The 21,980-nt window shown below is 41.2% G+C and overlaps 1 protein-coding gene across 2 annotated transcripts; it reads right to left on the reverse strand.

Annotated features, from left to right (window-relative positions):
• Nucleotides 1–223: 223 nt before the first annotated feature.
• Nucleotides 224–21,980, reverse strand: APIP (APAF1 interacting protein). 2 transcript variants are annotated; one of them, XM_063117422.1, is made up of 7 exons: nt 21,881–21,980; nt 12,192–12,289; nt 8,801–8,849; nt 6,825–6,942; nt 4,826–4,961; nt 1,575–1,742; nt 224–990 (listed from the first exon to the last, which is right to left on the reverse strand). In XM_063117422.1, the coding sequence occupies exons 1-7, from the start codon at nt 21,941–21,943 to the stop codon at nt 891–893; spliced, it is 732 nt and encodes a 243-aa protein (XP_062973492.1). In that variant the 5' UTR covers nt 21,944–21,980; the 3' UTR covers nt 224–890. The 2 variants fall into 2 exon arrangements, with proteins under 2 accessions (XP_062973492.1, XP_062973491.1); XM_063117421.1 differs by having other exon boundaries at nt 12,192–12,292.

The raw sequence follows: 21,980 nt of genomic DNA on the forward strand, positions 1-21,980 counted from the left end.
AGATGCCATCCATTCTCGTATACTATTTTTAGGTTGATTCACATTCCTTCTCAAATGCCTATAATTATGGAACAATGTATCCTCCGATTAGCTTGTGCAGACATGCATTTTAGATTAATGATGAAAACAATATGTGGGAAAATATATTCCAACTTATTAAAACAAAGAGGACAGTGGAAGAGATCGTTATTGTTACTCTTTGCAAAAAGTGAAGTTCAATGTCTTTTTCTGGTATACTTTTATATGGGGCACTCTTTCAACACGTTCTAGTTTTGAACAAAGCTGTTTTGAACAAAATTTTTCTCCATTTGGTGGCTTTCATAATACAAGATAGATTTTATTTCAAACATTCTAAGAGTAATTTTAAAAATTACAAGAACTTCGTATTTTGAAAGGTATGTATGTACTGCCCCCAAATTAATATGAACTGTGAGGAAGACCCTAAAGAAAAATGATTGTACTGTGAAAGCAAGGGAAATGGAGATTTAGCGCTTCTGGAATGGGGCAGGTCCTCCACTGACTTATCCTATTCTAGAAACGAGTTTTTCTGTTTGTTTTAGGCCTTGCCTCAGAAGTGCTAGATCTCCATTCCGCAAGTGGTGGGTGCCTCTTGCAGAAGGGAATTAGCTGCGTTGGCCATTCCCAGAGCAGAAGTGGTGGTAGGCCTCACTCGCACACAGGCAGCATTGGATACTGCCTCAGACTGTCTTGGACATGCTTCAGAATTTGAAAACACACACCATAAAAAGGTCTGCATTTGGTAACAACTGGCACTAGAAGTAGAATATTTTTGCAAAACGATTGCTGTACTTAGACATGAAGCCTAAAGCCCTTCAATAACAATATCGCATTGAAATATTAGCGTCATCTTGGGAAGAAATGTTGAGATGTTAAACAATGCCCTTTTCCTCATTTGGAACTGTAGTAGGATCAAGTCCGTGTTGCTTCATTTGTACCGCAATATCGAAGAGGTAGTCATAACATTCACACCTGAATTTAAAAGAAAAGAGGAAAGATAAAACAGGCTGGCATCCTGTTGCATGATAAAGATGATTTTTCAAAATCCATTTAGTTCAAGGTAAATCACTTCATTTAAATCACAATCCATTTAGTTCAAGGTAAATCACTTCATTGATGGCAGCAGCATAAGCGCATGTGAGTGAATGCCTTTCATTCCTGTGCGAAGTTATTTTTGTAACTTCTTCCCTCTACATTAAGAAAGCTACCCTAATTAGTGATAAACAGGATTGTGAGGGGCTAGTTTTCATCAGATGATAAACAGAATTGCTTCCCCATTGCCAACTCCCACCACTGCCCAGGTCTGTTTTAAAATTGGCAGAAGTTGTGATTATGCCAATGGAGTCTCAGGAAATATTTGAAAAATGATTTATGAAAATGGAACGATACGGCCATGGGCGCCTTCACTACAGGCAATCTGAAAGGGGAAAATTCCAGTGTGGCAGAGGTGATGGTGGTTTCACCTGAAAGTGATATGCATTTTCTAGTTATGTCTGAGTGTAACTTGAAGTAGTATTTGTAATAGCAGAGGTCTATTATTGTAACAATCATCTCACATTGTCTTGGCCTTTTCCCAAGTTTCTGCCCAAACATAAACTCCATGACGCCTGACCAGCACAGCACAGGAGTCTGGATACTCTTTCATTGCCTGAGCCATTCTCTCCTTCAGGTCTTTCTCTTCAGGTGTGTTCTCAACAATGGGAACCACTAAGGTATCATCGTATCTGAAAAAACGATGGGAGACATGGAGTTTTACTTCTACTATCTAGTAAATACTGGCCCAAAATAATAATGTATATTTCTTGATTGATAGATTTAAAAACATGTATGCCTTAGTTTTCTGCTGTAACGTCTCAAAGGTAGCTATCAATTAACGAAAACAAGTAATGAAATCCAGTACAATATCAAAATTAAAAATCTAATGAGTCACTTCACAAAATGACAACAGCAGCAGCATGTTATCTATGGAATTAAAAAGAGCTTCAAGCAAGCCTAATCTACATTAAAGAGGAACTAAATGCTCAAGAAAGAAAGAAACATTTATTTGAAAACATCTTCATCCTATTTTAAAATATCACGACTTCAGTGGGCATGGTAGTCCAAAAGACTGGGTAGGACTATTTGTCTACATAATATTAATAGGGATGATCCATGACAAGTTAAGTACTTAAAGGTGCATTCCTATGCATGTTTAGACAGAGAAAAAACCCACAAATCTCAGCATGTCCTGTCCAGCCATGCTGGCTGGGAGATGCTGGGAAACGTAGCACATTTTTTTCTGTCTAAACATGCATAGGATTGCCCTTAAGGCAGCAATCCCATACGAACCTGAAAGTTGGCCCCATGGAACTCAGTGGGGATTACTTCTGAGTAAACACACCTCAGCATTCAGTTTCTATATAGTACTATCTGAGGTGGCGGTTTTTATTGCTGGTGTTTATTGCTTTTTTTTTTGCATTGGATGGGATTTTTTTTAATACCTCTCCATTTTGATCGAGGCGGGGAACAACAGGAAATATAAAATACATAAAACTGAATTAAAACATAACATACCTCGTTAAAACAACCTAAAAACATTCTAAAAACATTGTTATTGTTTTGGATGTTATCATGGAAACCTCCTTAGGAGACCTTTGTTCCTAAAGGCGGCCTAGAAATACTTTTAATAAGTACATAAAGGGATATTGTCAGAATAGGAAGGTTATATTCCTGACCATCCCTACAAACAGGGCCAATGGAATATCATCCATGACTTCAGGGCGAAATCCAATGTGGTGCAAACAGACTTCCACCTGCGCAACATGAATTTCCCCTCCTCTCCTCCTCCCTATGGACCCCTCTGCAAGTCAAGAGGGCCCCCTTCCCAATTCTCCAGAGCTAATTTTGATGGTATGAGGGAGGCGGAAGTGGGGAGAAGGAATTGGCCCCTCCCCATTTCTCTGATGGAAGCTGTTCATCAGCAGGAAGGATTAATTCTATTTATGCTAGCGGTCATCCTAATATGCCATAGCAGTTCATTCTAAAAATTAATTACGTAGTGTGTGAAAATTATACTACAAAACAATAGCGCTGGATGTTTCTGAGTGCTTGTATTATGAAAGGGAGTAAGAAGACAAAATAGGATCGAACTTCTTTGAAACTAATTTTAAGTTCCCAAGTACAATGGCCTGCTTGGAAGTTCTAGTGGGTTATCTTTATTATTCAAATAATATTCTGAGAATCTCAGCTGTGAACAAGATGCAGCGCGTTCCTCTCTGGAATTTGCACAATGAATACCAAAGTGGGATTAAGATAACCTGGCATTGTTAACTAATTAAAATTGGCAGTACACTACCTATGTAAAGGCATGACAGAAATAATAAATTAAACAGGTCATGATTTTCAAAGAAGTATATCACTACTGCTTTAAAATGGTTTATAACTGTAGTGACAACTGTTGGGGCCCAGGGCACACTCCATGTACAGTTTTTAAACTGTTTTCAAAGTGTCATATCCTGCTTGGTGTAGATCTTGCCTATGATTGAACTTTATGTTCTAAAATAAGATATAATTGTGAGATAACACTGATATTACATTATTATAATGTAATATCTCACATTATTGTGAGATAACCAATGCTGCTATCTTTCCGGCGCCAGGTTAAGACTTTCCTCTTTGCCTAGGCATATGGCGGCACATCTTAATCACCCACATGTTTAGTTTTTTAACGGTTTTTAATGCTTCATGTGTGTATGTTCTGTGTTTTAGAATTTTAGATTTTATATACTCGTTTTTATCTTAATTTTAGAATTTCTGTAAACCGCCCAGGGAGCCCCGACTATGGGAGCAGTATATAAGTGAAATAAATAAATAAATAAATAAATAACATATCACCATTATATATCACTCATATCATGATTGTTAGTTTGCTTCCAACGTTTACTAAACTTTATTTGATATACACAGTTCAAGATATCCTGGTTACTAGAAATGTCTGAAAGGGAGACTTCTTCATGAAATGGGGGACATGAAGTGGGAACTGGTGTGGTGTGATGACTAAGAAACTGAGCTATGAATCAATAACTCCCCAGTTTGAACCACGCCTCTGCCATAAACTCACTAGGTAGTTCTAGGCAAACCATTCTTTCTCAACCTCTGTCTACGTGTCTGTAATATGGCAAATAATACTAACTCACCTTAAGAGGGTTGTTGTAAGAATTACTATTAGATAATGTGACATAAAGGTTATGTATTCTGTATTATTATTACTGCTCCCAAATCATCAAGCTATTCTGAAACTAGCTGCAAAGTTTATATTTGGTGCAGAAGTAGCCCAAGACAACCTAGGTACTAGAAAAATGACACACATTTTTACATTAATGAGCAGATATATGTTAAATTGTGGGAAGAGCTGGAAATAAGATTTTGATCAATGACTTCTCTCCTGCTTCACTTACTTCTCCCAAAATATTCATAATGGGATGCTGGAACCTCACCCACAAATTCTATGGAGATATTAAGTACTCTTGCATCTACTGCCATCAATTTGTAAAAGGCAAGAGAAGCGTTTGTCTGATATTTTCTGGAAAATTACCAGGTATAAAATCCTTGAATTTCTGCATAGTGGTCAGAAAAAAAAATCTGTACACATCAATATTCCACGAAAAAGAAAACAGTTGATTATAGTTTTTTAGATAGGCCAGAAAATAGAAAGGGGAATCATTTCAGATTATGTGAACTGTGATTTTTTTTTCCTCTGAAAGCAGTGAAAGTTGCATGTGAAAGAAATGCAACAGGAGCTCCAAACCTCTTATCAACAGAAAATTACCTGAAATAACCACCTGTGGTACATTTCTTGATTCCTTTTATCATTTCCTGATGAGTAATTTTAAACTCACTTCCTACATAGAGAAGTGTGGCCATTACAGCAGCTTTGGAATGAGTATGAATCACTGCCCCAGCTCCTACAAAGGAAAAGGGGAAGAAAATCTTTAGGTTGTTATTTTCTGAATTGCCATGCAATGTTAGCTCCTTTTTCCATATATTCTTCAAGTATAAACTCACCAACTTTCCAAAATATTCCTCCTTATATAGACAAGGTAATTTAAAGGCAAAATCAGTCACCTTTTAAACATCATCAGAAAGCAGACTGTACTGTAACCTTCAGAGATCATTTCGGTTTCACTAACTCAGTATAGCCAATATCTTATGCACCACCAGTCAATGAAGCTAGATGAACATGTCTATTTATTTATTTGATCTGCACTACACTTTTCAACCAAGGCCTCAGCTAGACGTACGAGTCTAGCGTGATGGACGGGTGAGGATTTCGCAATGTTGTTATCGTGAGATCTCCCCCCCCCCGTTTACACGTGGCGTGAGATGTCCTCAGAGGAACAGGGCGTCGCACCCGCCATTTTGTCTTTTATTTTTTAAAAGAGAAGAGTGCACGAGCACTCATGCACAAAAGGTTAGGGTTTTTTATTATTTAAAACTATTTTTCCTGCTCCACCCACCCCACCCCTGATGGGCGCAAAGCTCCTGAGGAGCTCTGCGCCCTGTGCACGGTTCCTGGCTCCTCAAGAGTAACCACAAGGAGCCGGGACAAAACACGACACCCGCCCACACGTTCCATGGTCAAGGGAGGGATCATCCCTCCCTGCTCCAGGGATCCCCTGTGCATCATGTGGACGCCCAGGGATGATCCTGGGGTGATCCCTGGGATATCGCCCTGTCTAGCTATGGCCCAAGAAAGAGGGCACCCAAGGCAGCTTACAATCATAAAAAAGCAACAATAGCACAGCAACAACAGAATAAAACAGCACGCAGCCCAATAGACCCACTTACATGCCAAAGACCTTCTCGAATAAAGCGGTCTTTAAAGCAGAAAAGGAGTGAACCTAGCCATCTTTAGCTGGCAGGGAGTTCCACAGGGAGCAGCCTCTAAGAAGGCCCTTTCTCATGTCACCACTGAATGTGTCTCTGAAGGTGGCAGTGTTGAAGGAAGGCCCTCTCCCAAAGAGCTTAAGATCTGGGCAAACTTGTATAAGAGAAGGCAATCTTTCAGGTAGCCTGGTCCCAAGCCATATAGGGCCTCATAGGCGATAACCAGCACTTTGGAGTCTATCCAGAAACAGACTGTTAGCCACATTCTCCCTGTAACAGCCCTGCTCAATACTCCGGCCACAACATTCTGGAAGTTGGAAGTTTCAGAAACGGTTTCAAAGGCAGTGCCGCATAGAGCATGTTTCAGTAATCCAAACAGGATGTAACACCGCATGCATGACAGTGACCAGATCAGACATCTCTAGGAATGGACACAGTTGATGCACTAGTCTCAACTGCCTGAGCACACTCCTGGCTACCACCACAACCTGAGCATCCAGGTTCAGGGCTGAGTCCACAACAGACTGGTAGAATATGTACACTGGCTTGTTTTTAGTTTATTATAGAAAATGGTAGTAACTGTGACATAACAGGCCCTATTGAGAATGTAATAATTTTACTTGCAATCTGAAGCCACTGTCAAGGAACTTATTTGTATTTTGTGAGCAGCTCAGAGAACTTTTTATTATAGCACAGTCTATAAATGCTAGAAATAAAGTAAAATAAACACACTGAGATGTTTTGGCTGTTTTTTTAAAGAATAGAATTATACTGTAGTAAAGCTGCCCTCCAGTTATGCTGCCTTTCCAGCTTTTGTAAACTGCCCAGAGAGCTTTGGCTATGGGGCGGTATATAAATTTAATAAATAAAGAAGAAAGCTCCATTTTGTCTTTGAAATACACTTTCATGCACATTTTATGGCAAGGCTACTTACTGCATACCTCTCATGGTGTATGCATTCATAAAGAGAGGCGTACATTGGCTCTTCTTTAGTTTTTTGTGTGGTGGAGGTCCACTAATGTCCCGTTCTTCAATATCACACACAAACATATCTTCTGGCTATAATGAAAGAACTAGAGATACTCAGCTGGGATAATAGATGGATATAACTCTCTATTACACACATCTCTCTTTCCAGCAAGAGTTCACATTTTACTGAATGAAAAGTCTGAAAGATCATGGGAGTGTTGGAGAGGTGTGGTTACAATCAAATGTATTACAAGTTGAATAACTGCTGGAAAAAAGAGACATGTTGATAAATGTTGATAAAGCAATTTCCATTTAATCAGATTCTGAAGTGACACAGGTTTACACTGCATTCTATACAGCTGTACAATTCTCTATCCAAGATCAGTCTCAGGGAAAGCCAGTTCCTCCAGTTTGCAGCAAGAGCTGGCTGTAAACACCACTGATTGGCTGACTCTTGAGATATCAGAACCTCACCTCTCCCATCCCTGGGACAGTATTCTAGGTCATTTTTTAAAATGCATTTTCAATTTGTAAATAACGGACTTAAGTTAATAATGAGCTTAAGTAAGGAAGACAGATTTTGGGTTGAACATCGGGAAAAACTTCCTAATGGTCAGAGCAGTCAAACAATGGAACTAACTCCCTAGGGAGGTTGTGGGTTCTCCATCCCTGGATGTAGTCAGGCAAAGACTGGACAGCCATCTATCAGGGCTGCTTTAAACTGGATTCCTGCACTGAGCAGGGTGTTGGACTCTATGGCCTAAGTGGCCCCTTCCAACTCTTAAGATTCTATAACATAAAGTGAGAAAATAGTTAAATAAAAGTTCATGCTGCGCTGCAGACCGAGGGTCCATTTAGTCCAGCACTCTGTTCACACAGTAGTCAATCAGCTGTCGAGCAGGGACCAACGAAGTAGGACATGGTGCAACAGCACCCTCCCACCCATGTCCCCCAGCAATTGGTACACACAGACTTACTGCCTCAGATACTGGAGATAGCACACAACCATCTGGGCTAGTAGCCATTGATAGCCTTTGCCTCCAGGAATTTATCCAGCCCCCTTTTAAAGCCATCCAAATTGGTGGCCATCACTACATCTTGAGATAGTGAGTTCCATAATTTAACTATGCGCTGTGTGAAGAAGTACTTCCTATTATTTGTCCTGGATCTCCCACCAATCAGCTTCATGGGATGACCCCAGGTTCTAGTATTTTAAGAGAGGAAGAAAAATGTCTCCCTATCCAAATTCTCCATACCAGGCATAATTTTGTACACCTCTATCATGTCTCCCCTCAGCCTCCTTTTTCCAAGCTAAACAGTCCCAGCTGTGGAAACCTTTCCTCATAGGCTAGATGCTCTGATCCCTTAACCATTTTAGTTGCCCTTTTCTGCACTTTTTCCAGCTCCATAATATCCTTTTTTAGGTGTGCTGACCAGAACTGTACACAGTATTCTAAGTGTGATTGCACCATAGATTTGTATACAGGCATTATGATACTGGCAGTTTTATTCTCAATTCCTTTTCTTATAATGAGACTTACTTCGAGGTAAAAGCATTTACAGAACTGCAGCCTTACAAATTATATTTGATTTTAAACCCAACTTGTTTTTCGTTGCTTGACTTTAATAAGCGTGCAGTTACCACATATTCATTGTTTGCAATTACCACAATCTTTGTTTGGCCTCCAATTTTCAAACCTCTCCTCCTGAGGTCGTTGTGCCTCACATGTAAACGGAGGAGGGATCTCACGATAATCACATCGCGGGATCTTCTCTCCTCCATCATGGATTAAAAGGTAGGTCTAGCTAAGGCCTGAGATTCCCTAGAACCCATCTTCTTATTCTGGCACACATGCATCTGCGTGAAAATACTCCTTCTGAGTAAACATGGATAGCATAAAGCTGCAGATCTATTTTCAAGGATGGTACAAATACTACCAGTACCTACCTGAATTCTTTCTTTTTGAACACCAGAGGGAGCAATGTAGATCTCATTGCTAGGGGTGAAAGAAACAGAATTTTAGTTGTGAGCTTAAAGGAGTGTGAAGCATAAGACTTCACTTACAGACACAACGGGAATTGCTTCCACCATCATATCAGCCTCTTCTCATCAGCAGAGTTCATTGAGTGCAGCTTGGCTTAGCTAGTTCTAGAACACCCAGCGTTGATACAGTATAGATGTTATCGCCTGGAGCTGCCCGTAATGCTCTATATATCAAATACTCTGTCATAGGAACATAACAAGTGCCATGCTGGATCAGACCAAGGGTCCATCTAGTCTAGGACTCTGTTCACACAATGGCCAACCAGCCCTCATCCAGGGACCAACAAAGCAGGACATGGTGCAACAGCACCCTCCCACCCATGTTCCCCAACAACTGGTGCACACAGACTTACTGCCTCGAATATTGAAGGTAGCACACAACCATCACGGCTAGTAGCCATTGATAGCCTTCGCCTCCAGGAATGTATCCAACTCCCTTTTAAAGCAGTCACTACACCTTGTGGTGGTGAGTTCCATAATTTAAATATGTGCTGTGTGAAGTAGTAATTCCTTTCATTTGTCCTGGATCTCCCCAGGACAAATAAAACATCATACATGTTTTCAAATGTGAAAATCATTTTAATTTGCATGGTTATAAACTCAGATGCTGTTGTAGAAACACCACACTGCCAGGTTAGGTTAACAGAGGCTAGGGATCCAAGCAAGCTGAAGCCAAAGCACAGCTTGCTGAAACCAACGAGACTTCTGTTCGAAGCGTTTAGACAAAAGGGGCAAAGATATTCCACACACCTGTGTAAACAGTGTGGGGATATGAAGTACAGCCCCACAAGAACTGCGGTTTTTAATCATTATACTGATCCGATGCCGAGCTTCGGAGCTCTTCTAATCATGCAGAGCAGAGACCCCTAGTGGTCAATTGGCCAAGCGAGACACAGCTTTCCTTGTATCTGAAGACAAAGGTGGCATTGTTTTCTTACAGAGATGGGGATTGTCTACATTTATGAAGGAGTAAGATGCCATTCGATCACTAAACTACCAAGTATTTGAAAACAAAATAAAAAGCTCACAGGGTATATTTTGGGAATATCAGGAATTTAAAAAAAAGTCCTTATTTAAACACAATATTGACTGACATGTACATTTTGTACATTTGATAGAAAGACGTTTGATAGATATATTGTATTTTATATTATGGTTTTATACTGTTGTTTTATACTTTGAATGGTTTTAATTTTTGTGAACCGCCCAGAGAGCTCCGGCTATTGGGCGGTATAGAAATGTAATAAATAAATAAATAAAATAGAAAAACAGCTTATACTGACTGTTTCTAATGCAAGTGAACTGCAGAAAGTGCATTACTTTACACCAGCATACTTGCACCTAAACCCATTTCATTTATTTTTCTTTGATGGCTCTGACATTTGGATGTGGTGAAGAGGCCAACACTCAGTGGTATAGGAAAAGCCTTGCATGTAGAAGACTTCGGTATCTCCACTTTCAAAATGTACAGGAGGTGGGGGAGACCTTTCTCTCCCCAAGAAAGTGTTGCCAGCTACGAGCTGATAATACTGGGCTGGACAGACCAATAGTTGGACTCAGTATCAAAGCAGCTATATGAAATAGAATGCTAACCAGAAAACAACTGCAAGAATATTAAATGATATCAAAAGAACTGAGGTAAACAAACATTTTATGTAACGTATTAATTGTGTCATATCACGTATCAAGTGTAAGAATACATAATAGTTTACAGAAACTGAACAAGTTGTTTACAATAACTGATCATAAATAGTTTGCAAGAAATTTATCAAGTTGTTTACAATAACTGAGCAAAAATAGTTTACAAAGACTGAACGATAACTGAATGGTTTGCAATAACTGAGAAATGAGCAGCAAGAGTTTGCAATAACTGAGCAATTACAGGCCTCCGGCTTCTTTCACCTGTCTCACAAATGCTTCATCAGAATCAGAATATCACAACAACAGCACAGTGCTTATGGGTGGGGAAAGAGGAGGATTGTTGAATCTGTTCCTCAGATTCAAAAAGACATTTTTGTCCTCCAAAAAAGAATTGATTTCGATCCCCGGCCAGAAAAGGCAAATCTTCAGGAGCGGTGATTTCTTTCAGTTAGCATTCAGTCTTTGTAAACTATTTTTGCTCAGTTATTGTAAACAACTTGTTTAGTTTCTTGCAAACTATTTATGCTTGATTATTTTAAACAACTTATTCAGTTTCTGTAAACTATCATTGTATTCTTATGCTTGATACGTGATACAGCACAATTAATATGTTGTATAAAATGTTTGTTTACCTCAGTTCTTTTGATATCATTGTGTGCTGGTTAGCATTATTCTATTTTGGCAATTCCAATGGCTGCCTTCTGTACTGTTTAATCATGTATGCATCTGTCAAGGAAGGAGCTGTAAACTAAATGCATGACTGGAAAAAAGGGACTCACAGAGCACTGTCCACGGAAGGGCCCTGGTTCATGATTCCCTGCAACAAGAAGGATCCATACATCGTATTTGTCAAGCAAACTTACATAAATAAAAAACATACTAGCTTCAGGAGCTTGTGGCTCATACAGTTAAGAGTTGGAAGATCTCAAATGACGTCAGTCAATTTCCCAAACACTTGGAACATGGAATAAAATGACTTCTAATGAGAGATCCAATATGTCAAATTCCTCTGAGCCCCAATTTTCCTTGTAAAAAGAAAAGTTTCTGCCTCTCATTCTTTATGTGAAGTGATTGCTTGTTTTTCCTTTTATCACCACTAAGAGGAGCTAGGTATCCACAAATGCAAATATTCAGATATATCATTCAGTTAGAAGCTGAATGATAGCTCTGTGCATGTTAGGAACTCCATTTAGAGCAATGCACCTGCACTAAATTGTTCACTTTATTATCTCTTGTCAGCTGGTGGAGATTACTTATACTGTCCTGAGAGCACATGAGAAGTTGCTTGCCTAAAAGATACAAAAGTGACAGCTTCTTTATCTGGATCCACGTTTTTGAGCTGCCGTATTGCACTTAAGTGGCTTTCTCCTGCACGGATATCAAGCCAGTTTAAAGGCCAATCTTATGCATGTTTAGACAGAAAAAAGTCCTACAACTTCCAGCATTCCCCAGCCAGCGTCATTGGCTGGGGTATGCTGGGAGCTGTAGGACTTTTTTCCTGTCTAAACATGCATAGGATTGTGTCCTAAATGGCTTGAAGTCACCATTGTCTACTTAACATTTCAACATCTGTCATGTTTTACTACTGATGCTTCCTCCAAACTGCTGATCTATCCATCAGTGGACCTTAATCTAAAAAACAGAAACAACTCACCCATGCTTTATGCTGATTCCACCACCAGTCCCTGTAACCCACCCTAAATGGTAAAACTGTTGGCAAAGCTCTGGGATCAGATTTCGTGGGTGCAAATCCTCCTATGGGAGAAACAAAAAATAATCACACATTTACATTTTTAAAATGAAGAATGCAGTGTTTAGTTGATTGATCAGATTAATGGTTTGAAAATGACTTCATGAGGCTTTTAAAAAAGTTTTTTTTAAAATAATAATAATAAAAAGTGTGGAGAGCTATGTCATTTAGAAGACTTTCCCCCTTCTCTTTTGACCAAGAGGGAATGCTCCTTTGAAGCTAGAGCCTGCTGCAACATGTTATCTAAAAACAAATGATATGTTTATGAATTTAATTGATTAATTTCTGTATAGAATCAATTAACTGAAGATCTTACAAATAACTGAGGCCATAGCTAGATGGGGCGATATCTCAGGGCGATCCCTGGGATCGTCCCTGTGCGTCCACATGATGCACAGGGGATCCTGGGGGCAGGGAGGGATGATCCCTCCCTTTCCCTGGGATATTATCCTATCCTTTCAGCTTGATTTTTCCATGGTAACAGGATGATCCCAAGGCTGTGGAAGATGTGGGTGGGTGTCGCGGTTTGTCCCAGCTCCTCGTGGTTACTCGTCAGGAGCTGGGACTCGTCAGGAGCTCTGTGCCCATCAAGGGGGGGGAGTGGGAAAAATTGTTAAAAATGAAAAAACTCACCTTTTGCACATGAGCGCTCGTGCACTCGTCTCCTTTAAGAAAAACAAAAAACAAAATGGCGGGTGCAACGTCCTGTTCTTCCGAGGCCGTCACGCACCGCTTGTAAACAGAGGGGGAGATCTCGCAATAAAAATATTGCAAGATCCTAACCCCTCCGTTGTGCTAGACCCGTAGGTCTAGCTGAGGCCTAAGATTTCTTGAAGTGGGTGGAAACCTTACTGAAAACCAATTGTGTGATGCTTGCACATCCGATTCCCCTGCATCCCTCTTGCTGCAGCAAAGGATTCCCCTTCTGTTCTGGTGAATGGGGAGGAGACGCGCAAGCATCTATCCTGCTCATCACAGCAGCAGCACAGATCCTTGCACCTCGATATTGGTGGAAGGAATTCTCACACAGTTGGGACATTGCACTTCACCCCCTGCCCCGGCATCCATTTGAGGATAGGCTTAAGAGGATGGAAGGTGCTCCTTCTTTCCCCTCGAGTGGATCTCTACATGGATCGCGGGGTGGGGGTAAGAAACATTTGGGGACATGTGGGGCACCGCGATTGGTGGCACTCCACCCAGGGATGGCATGTGCCCGTGTGGAGAGCTGAGGATCACAGCGCCCCACCAAGGGATGGCACGATTGGCAACTCCCAAGCACTTGTTGGCATGGGATTTTTCCCCTGCCGATGGAGCCCCACTGGGCTAGAGTGGCAGGGGTTTCTGCCACTCTTTCCTCATGACTCTATCGGCAGGGAAAATAATCAACAGAGCCCACCACACAACACGATAAGCAACGATTGTGCAGAAAAACAACTCTGCAAAATGATGGTTATCTCCATTGGTCATTTTTTCCCTAAATAATCAACCGTGGCGTTGATTATTTAGGAAAATAAAATAATCCTAATCCACGTGGCGTGGTTTTTGCCCAATGGATGACATGTTAGTCAGTGGGGGAATATTTAAGCAACGGTTAATTAAATAGGCCACCGTTGACTAACGTGGCGTCCAAACTGAGCCAATATGATTTTGCTTTGCATAGAAGGATTCCAGAATGCCCACCCCTCCCATTCTACTTTTCTTATATGTTTGAAAAGTTGATTGTATGTTGCCATGGTGCCTGGAATGCTCTTGTCCAGAAACAGAATAGTGTCAAGGTCACACAGCCTGCCACGCTATCCACATAAGCTACACACTAGGGCTATGAGTGATTTACCCACATACAAGCCATGATCATAGTGGCACAGGTCACAAGTAAACAAGTTTGCTTGTTTTTCCTCCTAAACCTTCTCCTCATCTCTCATTCTCTCTTACTGTCAATGATGTTACGCTTACTCCGGTCAATGAAGCTCGTAGTCTTGGCTTCATATTTGATTCCTCGCTCTCCTTTATTCCTCATATTGAGGCAGTAGCCAAAACCTGTCGCTTTTTCCTGTATAATATTGCCAGGATTCGATCATTTCTGTCTGTCTCTTCTGCCAAGACGCTTGTTCATGCACTGGTTATTTCTTGGTTGGACTACTGCAACCTTCTCTCTGGCCTTCCTTCTTCTCACATCAGTCCGTTGGTTTCTGTCCACCACGCTGCCGCTAAGATCATCTTCTTGGCTCGCCGCTCTGACCATGTTACTCCACTTCTGAAATCTCTTCATTGGCTTCCAATTCACTTCAGAATCTAATATAAACTTCTCCTGTTGACCTTCAAAGCTTTCCACGGTCTAGCTCCGCCCTATCTCTCCTCTCTCATCTCAAACTATTGCCCCGCTCGTGCTCTTCGCTCCTCTGATGCCATGTTTCTCGCCTGCCCAAGGGTCTCTACTTCCCTTGCTCGGCTTCGTCCATTCTCTTCTGCTGCCCCTTACGCCTGGAATGCTCTCCCAGAACATTTGAGATCTACAACTTCAATCACAGCTTTTAAAGCTCAGCTAAAAACTTTTCTTTTTCCTGAAGCTTTTAAAACTTGATGTTGCTCAGACTTTAGACTGTTAGTTATACTGTTATACTGTTAGTTTTACCCTACGCTGTGCCTGTTTACCCTACCCAGTGCCTGTTTCCATTCTCTTCCCCTCCTTATTGCTTTACTATGATTTTATTAGAATGTAAGCCTATGCGGCAGGGCCTTGCTATTTACTGTTTTACTCTGTACAGCACCATGTGCATTGATGGTGCTATATAAATAAATAAATAAATAATAATAATAATAATAATAATAATAATAAAAAATAAGTATAGTGGCATAGAGGTGGGGATGCTGACCAACGTCATCTAGGAGGGGTCAACCACAAGAGTTTTTCTAATTAGCACAATTCTTCCTGTTTGTTGCTACTCTTAAGGGCCAAAGTACACATTACCTCAACAACATAGTATGTAGCTGTGGCTTGTCTTATTTTTTTACCCTTGTGTAAGCATTCACAGTCTGGATGCAGATCAGGACCATGATGTTCCAGGATGGTAGGGTTAAATCTTCTTCCCACCTGGTACACCTCCCCTTTCCCTGCATTTCTTTTTTAAAGTCTCCACTGGAATCCACTTTTTTAAAGACTCCATTGGAATCAATGGATGATCTTCTTCCTCCTCCTCTCCCACCCCCGCCTCACAGAATTCCAGTGGTGGAAAAACAAGTAGGAGAGAAATCTGAATCAGGCAGATCATGCTTACACAAGAGTAATAAGTAAGCCAACCCTCAGCTACATGCTATGTGATTAGCATACCATGTAGTATGGCTCTAATAAATTCATGATCTATATGGTTGGTTATTGTTGACCAGGCAGGAATTCAACACACATCCTTGCAGCGGTTTCAGGTAAAAAGACCCTGAGCCTTAGATGAAGAGCTTCCTTTGCCTTTTCTGATAGGCACAGAAAATCACAGTACCTTGGAGCTTCGGAGGCTGATGAGCATCTTATGCAGAGTGGGAGAGGCACAGTTCCTGCTCTGCATTCTTGCTAGACAGGCTTTTGGCCCATCTAGCTGGGGCTCTGCGGAGTGTGAGAGAGAGAGGCTGGGGAAGCCGGAGGATCCTTCGTAAGCCTTCACAGTGCCCTCCCCTTCCCACAACCACTGCCTTTCCCTCTTCTCTGAAGTTGGTTTTGCAACCTCGTAGGGACTGCCAGCGCAGTTCTCTTCATGCCAGCTGTGAGGGGGAGGGGAGCTCGGACTCCTGGGTCCAAGGTCCAAGTGTTGTCTCTGACCTCGGATCCAGGAATCTGAACTATCCTAGGTCCCCCCGGGTGCTGTCTAGGGGGCCATAGGATTTCTCTCTAAGATGCACAATAGTTGCTTCATTTAAAATATTTCGTTAGAACTGAACTGAACTACCTATTTTATCAAGGAAGGATCACTTCCAGGTTTCCTAAATATTTATATTTAAATTGGAGGGGGGGAAAGAAATTAGATTTCTTAAGTTCATTCAGCTAGATAGTGAAGCAGTCATCAGTAATGGAGTTAAAAGATAGCTTTCAAATGGAATTTTCCTGAAATTACCATTAACAACTGTAATTTGTCATTCTTCATTTACCACATTTTAGCAGATGCCAAGTAAACACTTCAGGGCAGCTTCGCAGTTAATGCCAACAGGAGTATCGCTATTGAGCACAATGTAACTATGCAGGTTTACACCACTTAATGTTGCAAATCATTACTAATCTGGATTTGGCTATAAAAATCAAAATCCCTTTGAAACATTTCATATTATTATCTATTAGTCTAGCTTTTATACACGCTATTTGCTGCAAAGAAAAATGATATACATTTGCATAAGCTGAAACTAAGTTTCATCTCACCGGAACATCTTTCAAGATGAGCTTTATATGCTAAATATCAACATAATACCAGACATTTGCAAAGGGATTCACCAAGGAAATACAGAATTACTGTTAAGCCAAAAGGACTGAAGTGTATTGATGGGGGGGGGGGGGATGACGATGACTGTCAACTTGCTCTAATATTTCAAGGGAAATGTAGGCATTTATCGATTGGGTTCCTTTTTTGGTTGTATAAAAAGGCCCCAAATCACTTAAAATATACTATTATTATTATTATTATTATTATTATTATTATTATTAATAATAATAATAATAATACAGAAAATCTGACATGTATTCCAAATATGCAATAGGCCATTCATGAGTGGAGTTTATCATGAGTTAGCTTGATTGTGTGAATAGCGATTGCCAATTAACTGAACAAAGTCTGTCATAAGATCAGATGTGTCACTTCGGTCACCAACATAAATGTACAAATAATTTGATCATATCAGCCTAGGATCCAAGACCTGTGTTGGCACAGCCACACTGCAGTCTTTAGGTTATTGAGCCAAAATCAATCCTAAGGTCAAGTGAGTAGCCATCAGCAGCCTGGCATCCTATGAGCCATTAACTGGCAGAGGAGCCAGAACGAACACCTCAACTTTTGAAAGAGCCTTGCTTGGAAGACCCAAGGCCTATCTAGTCCAGCTGCTTTATACTGACATGTTCTCTATTATACTCAGCAATGGCTCCTGTTATAAACAGATACCCATGAAAAGCCCAAATGCAAGACATAAAGGCAATATCTAGACATATGCTGCTTCTGATCCTAGAAATACCATAATGACTAATAACCATATCCTAACCCCCTTTTAAAGCCATCTAAGTGAGTTAATTCATGATCTCCTCTTGTTGTAGCAAATTCCATAGTTAAACAATGTGCTATGTGAAGAAATACATCTTTCTCAGCTTCATTGGATGACTCCAGTTTCTACTATTAAAAGAGAGAGAAAACTGTCTCTTTATCCACATTCTCTACAACCATGCATAATTTTATAACTCTCTATCATGTTTCCCTGGCAGGATCTATACTACTGCTTATAATGGTTTATAATGGTTATGACAACTGTTCAGGCCCAGGACACATTACTTATACCATCTTCATAATGTTTTTAAAGTGTTATATCCTGCTTGGTGTAGATCGGGCCCCTTACTCAACTTTTTTCTAAACTAAAAAGCCCCAAACACAGTCACCTTTCCTTGTAGAGGAATTCTGATTATTTCTATTGCTTTTTCCTGCACCCTTTCAAGTTCTGCAATACCCTTTTTGAGATGTGGCAAACAGAATATCACTATACCTTTGTAGTAGGATACAGATAGGTGATAGATGGGAAATACCTCTGCATGTCTTGCAAATGCTACCGTGATTATTGTGCCGCATGGCTATAGGATGGAGTTAATCAAGCACTATATTATCCCACTGACTATTTGGTCAGTCCCCCCCATCCTATTACAAGTAAAAGTTTAATGACCTCAATGTAAAAGAATACTGAAAAAAAATTATATGCACTTTGTCACCACATGGTGATTTCTCTTTGTTTCTGAAAATGTTCTACAACAGGGCTCAGCGGTATAGCACATGAATCACATGCAAAAGGTCCAAGGCTTAACCCTGAAAATCTTTTGGTAAAGGCTGGGAAAAACTCCATCTAAAACCCTGGAGATTTGCTGACCTTCTTCATAATTACTTATTCATAATTACACACTGTGTTGTGAAGGTACTTGAATGATGGAATGTAAATGTCAGGCATAAATAGTTCCAGGTGGTGCTGTGGCTATGCAACATATGAACAAGGCCTTAATGGTAGGGTGACCATATGAAAAGGAGGACAGGGCTTCAGTTGCATAGAAAAGGGAATTTCAGCGGGTGTCATTTGTATATATGGGGAATCTGGGGAAATTTCCTCTTAATCACAGCAGTTAAAGCTGCAGGTGCCCTGTCCTCTTTTAAATCTGGTCACTCTAGTATAGCTCCTGCACCTTTAACTGTTGTGATGGAGACGGAATTTCATCAAGTTCTCCATATATACAAATGACCTGCTGAAATTCCCTTTTCTATGCAACTGTTAAAGATACAGGAGCCCTATCCTCCTTTTCATATGGTCATCCTATTTAACGGTTACAGCTCTTCTGTCCTAACTTACTGGCTCAGGACAATACAAAGTAAGAACATGCTGTTCAGAAAGCCATCTATATAAATTATATATAATCTCAGTTTGGAATATTAAGTATGGTTAAACATAATTCAAATGCTACTTCAATAGAGCTGTTCTTCTTATACTGGCACTTCATAATATTCTCATGCAAGTAATCCCAATTAATTGGATTGTCTCAGCACCACCAGGAAGATGCTGACATGAAAAACGTCCATATGCCTAAGCTGACTCATGCAGGAAGCCCAACACGAATGAGCACACATGGAGTGGCGCCACGTGAAAGCATTTTCAGCCGCCTCCACACACGTAGGTAACACTGAGCTGACTATTACAAGGAAGGGGTCAGTAAAGATCCATGAGCCTTCTGTTACTGTATTTACCAGACTTGGATAATACCTTTATTAGGATCAATCCCAAATTTCACAAAAATGGGCAAGCTTTTGAGTTCTCCCTAACTTTTCATCAGGCTAGATGGTACAAAAACTAGGGGCGCGGAATGGTAATAGCAAAGTCCCAATATTTGGCCAGATATTGTAGCCATTAGGTCAGAGTTTAGATAGACCTAGTCTTTAAATGGAGATTTCTTGTCTGAATGATAGGGTCCGGACAATCATGGGTGGGGGAGGGGAGAACCCACTGTGCCATGAGCATTACCACTATTTGCATAATTACCCACAACACAGCATGGGCTGCTGTGTCATCTGAAATTGGCACAGTATGTAGTGGGGATGGCTTCTCATCTACTCTACAACACATTGTAACCTGGTCAGTGTTGTGCGGAATTATGCAATTAGCGCTCATGTGCACAGTGAGTGCAGGACAGGGAGAAGAAGCCACGGTGGCTTCTTTCCTTTCCTGATCATCGGAACACGGCCACTGAATTAGTCAGTAGTATGTGTTGCAGATATCAGATTATACCTAGCAGTGCATTTAGGGATAGAAAAACAATGGCTGTTCTCCATTTCTGAAAACACAAAGGCCATCTATTACTATGATCTGCCTCTTTCCTCGGGCGAAACATACAAGTAGTTGATTACAAAGAACATGCTGCATGTAAGGGAGGAAGCAGCAGCCAGGCACCTCTCCACCGTGCCTGGGTCCAGCTCCAGCTGAGAGCCCCCTCCCTCCTGCTGTCAACTGTAACTGCTGAACTTTGCAACTAAGATTGTAGTGCCTGAATTTGCTTTCCTTTCCCCCCTCCTCCTCCTCCCTCCCAATCTCCTTTCCTTTTGTGTCATGTCTTTTAGATTGTAAGCCTGTGGGCAGGGACTGTCAAGAAATACTTTTGTAAGCCGCCGTGAGAGCCTTTTTTGGCTGAATGGCGGCATAAAAATCCTTAAATAAAATAAATAAAAATAAATGTAAGCACTCAATATCTTATTTAAAAGACGCATATGAAAACAAAGAATTGAAAGTGAAGAAATTAAGCAGTCTTTAAGCTTTGCTCCCCAATAGTTTTGTAAGGAACGTTAGCCACTTTCCCAAATGCCACTTAGAAGCTTCACATGTGAGCAGAAATTAGAAACTCGGGTATAGTAGGAGACACAGGCCTTAGGTAGACCTAAGGTTTATCCTGGGATCGTCACAAGGTCGTCCCTGCCTGCTCCTGGGATATCCTGTGTGTCATTTACATGAACAGGGATGACCCCAGGACAATCCCGGGATAAACCTTAGGTCTAGCTAAGGTCTAAGGTTGCAATCCTATGCACACTTAATAGGCAGTAAGGTTCATTAAGTTGAGTAGACATGAATAGGATTGTGCTGTAAGTTGTGCATTTACCAGGCGAGGATCCAAGGCTGGCAAAGGCACTCTGTTCTGTCAGTGTCACCATGCTAATTTTGTATAGAACACAGAAAATGAAAGAATTCGCTGCTGTTTCTGCAAAACCAAAGGGATCTACTAGTGGTGCTTTGACATTCAGTGATGGAAAACATCCATCCCAAATAGTCTATCTCAGCATTTCTCATGCTCTTAACACTTGGGCCTTGCCTTGACGATGACACCTTGGCCACTTGTTCCCTCAAAGCCCCGCAGCATCGCAGCTGCAGGGTTGGAATGCTAAATCTTGATTGCAGGAGAGAAAGAACAGGCTTTTCGGCAAAAAAAGCCGCAGCTCCGGCGGCCATGGAGCTTGCCAAGACCGCCCCCTGCACTGTCCGCTTACCGCAACCTACTCTGGGCCTTGATCTACCTCAGTGAACACCCCAAGCTTGAACCCAAAGCAAGGTCACCAATGACAGACGGCGGAAAGAAAGTGGTGATCTCGCAGCAAGGGAAAGTCACACCAAGTCAGGAACTTTTAAAGCGTGCAGTTTCAGGGGGGAAGCCCACGGTGGCTATGAGTTGGCGTCTGCATTGTATAAACGATGCAGCGCCACCGCATAGCCACCACTGGTATTCAGGGCATATAGACAGCACTTTGGTACATAGGGATAGAATCCAATATCAGTCCTACATAGAGTAGACCCACTGAAATGTATGGGATTTAAGTTAGTAAGGACAATGTAGGACTAGCACTGGATACTACCCACAGTTCCTCTCTGCAATAAAAACGGTAGGCGCATTTGATTTGACTCCCCCAAAAGATAAGTTCACATTCTCTACCTACTGTCAGTCAGCAGATAAGGGGTTGGATCGCATCCTCACAGAGCATCTTTAAATAGCTGTATGATAGCCAGAAATTAAGTAGGTGAAGCCTCCCTTCCTCTTTTTTTTTTTTTTTTTGTCCCTCTGTTACTTTTTGTTATAGAACTTGTGCCACTATTTTAAACAGAGGAAGAAGTCGCAGATGAGCAATATTTTCAAACGCGGAGTAAAGCTTTCTCTGCGGATGTTTTTGGATGGGCATGTACGTTGTTAAGAGACAAAAATGGGATCTGGTAGCGACCCTATTCCAGACATCAACGCGTCCTAAAGAGAAGGCAGCGACGGAAAGTACTCAGAGGTTCCCACTCGCCTCACCACCTCTGTGCGAGGAGGACGGATTGTGCAGTTCGTCGTTCCTCCCCGTTACCTTAGCGCCGCCATCCAGGCCACTCCTGCACTGGCAGCCGCTGTCCCCCCGTTGCTCAGCCATCGTACTGAGGCGACCGAAGACTTTCCTGCCTCGGCGG

Source organism: Elgaria multicarinata, chromosome 2, assembly GCF_023053635.1.
Source record: "Elgaria multicarinata webbii isolate HBS135686 ecotype San Diego chromosome 2, rElgMul1.1.pri, whole genome shotgun sequence".
Classification (NCBI taxonomy): domain Eukaryota; kingdom Metazoa; phylum Chordata; class Lepidosauria; order Squamata; family Anguidae; genus Elgaria; species Elgaria multicarinata.

Bases quoted from the DNA above. Each gene is read 5' to 3' on its own strand.
- APIP (XM_063117421.1), bottom strand. From the start codon at position 21,943: ATGGCTGAGCAACGGGGGGACAGCGGCTGCCAGTGCAGGAGTGGCCTG. The intron at 12,293-21,880 runs GTAACGGGGAGG...TTTCTCCCATAG, and splicing joins GCCTGGATGGCGGCGCTAAG to GAGGATTTGCACCCACGAAA. The intron at 6,943-8,800 runs GTAGGTACTGGT...CTTTCATTATAG, and splicing joins TTCAAAAAGAAAGAATTCAG to CCAGAAGATATGTTTGTGTG.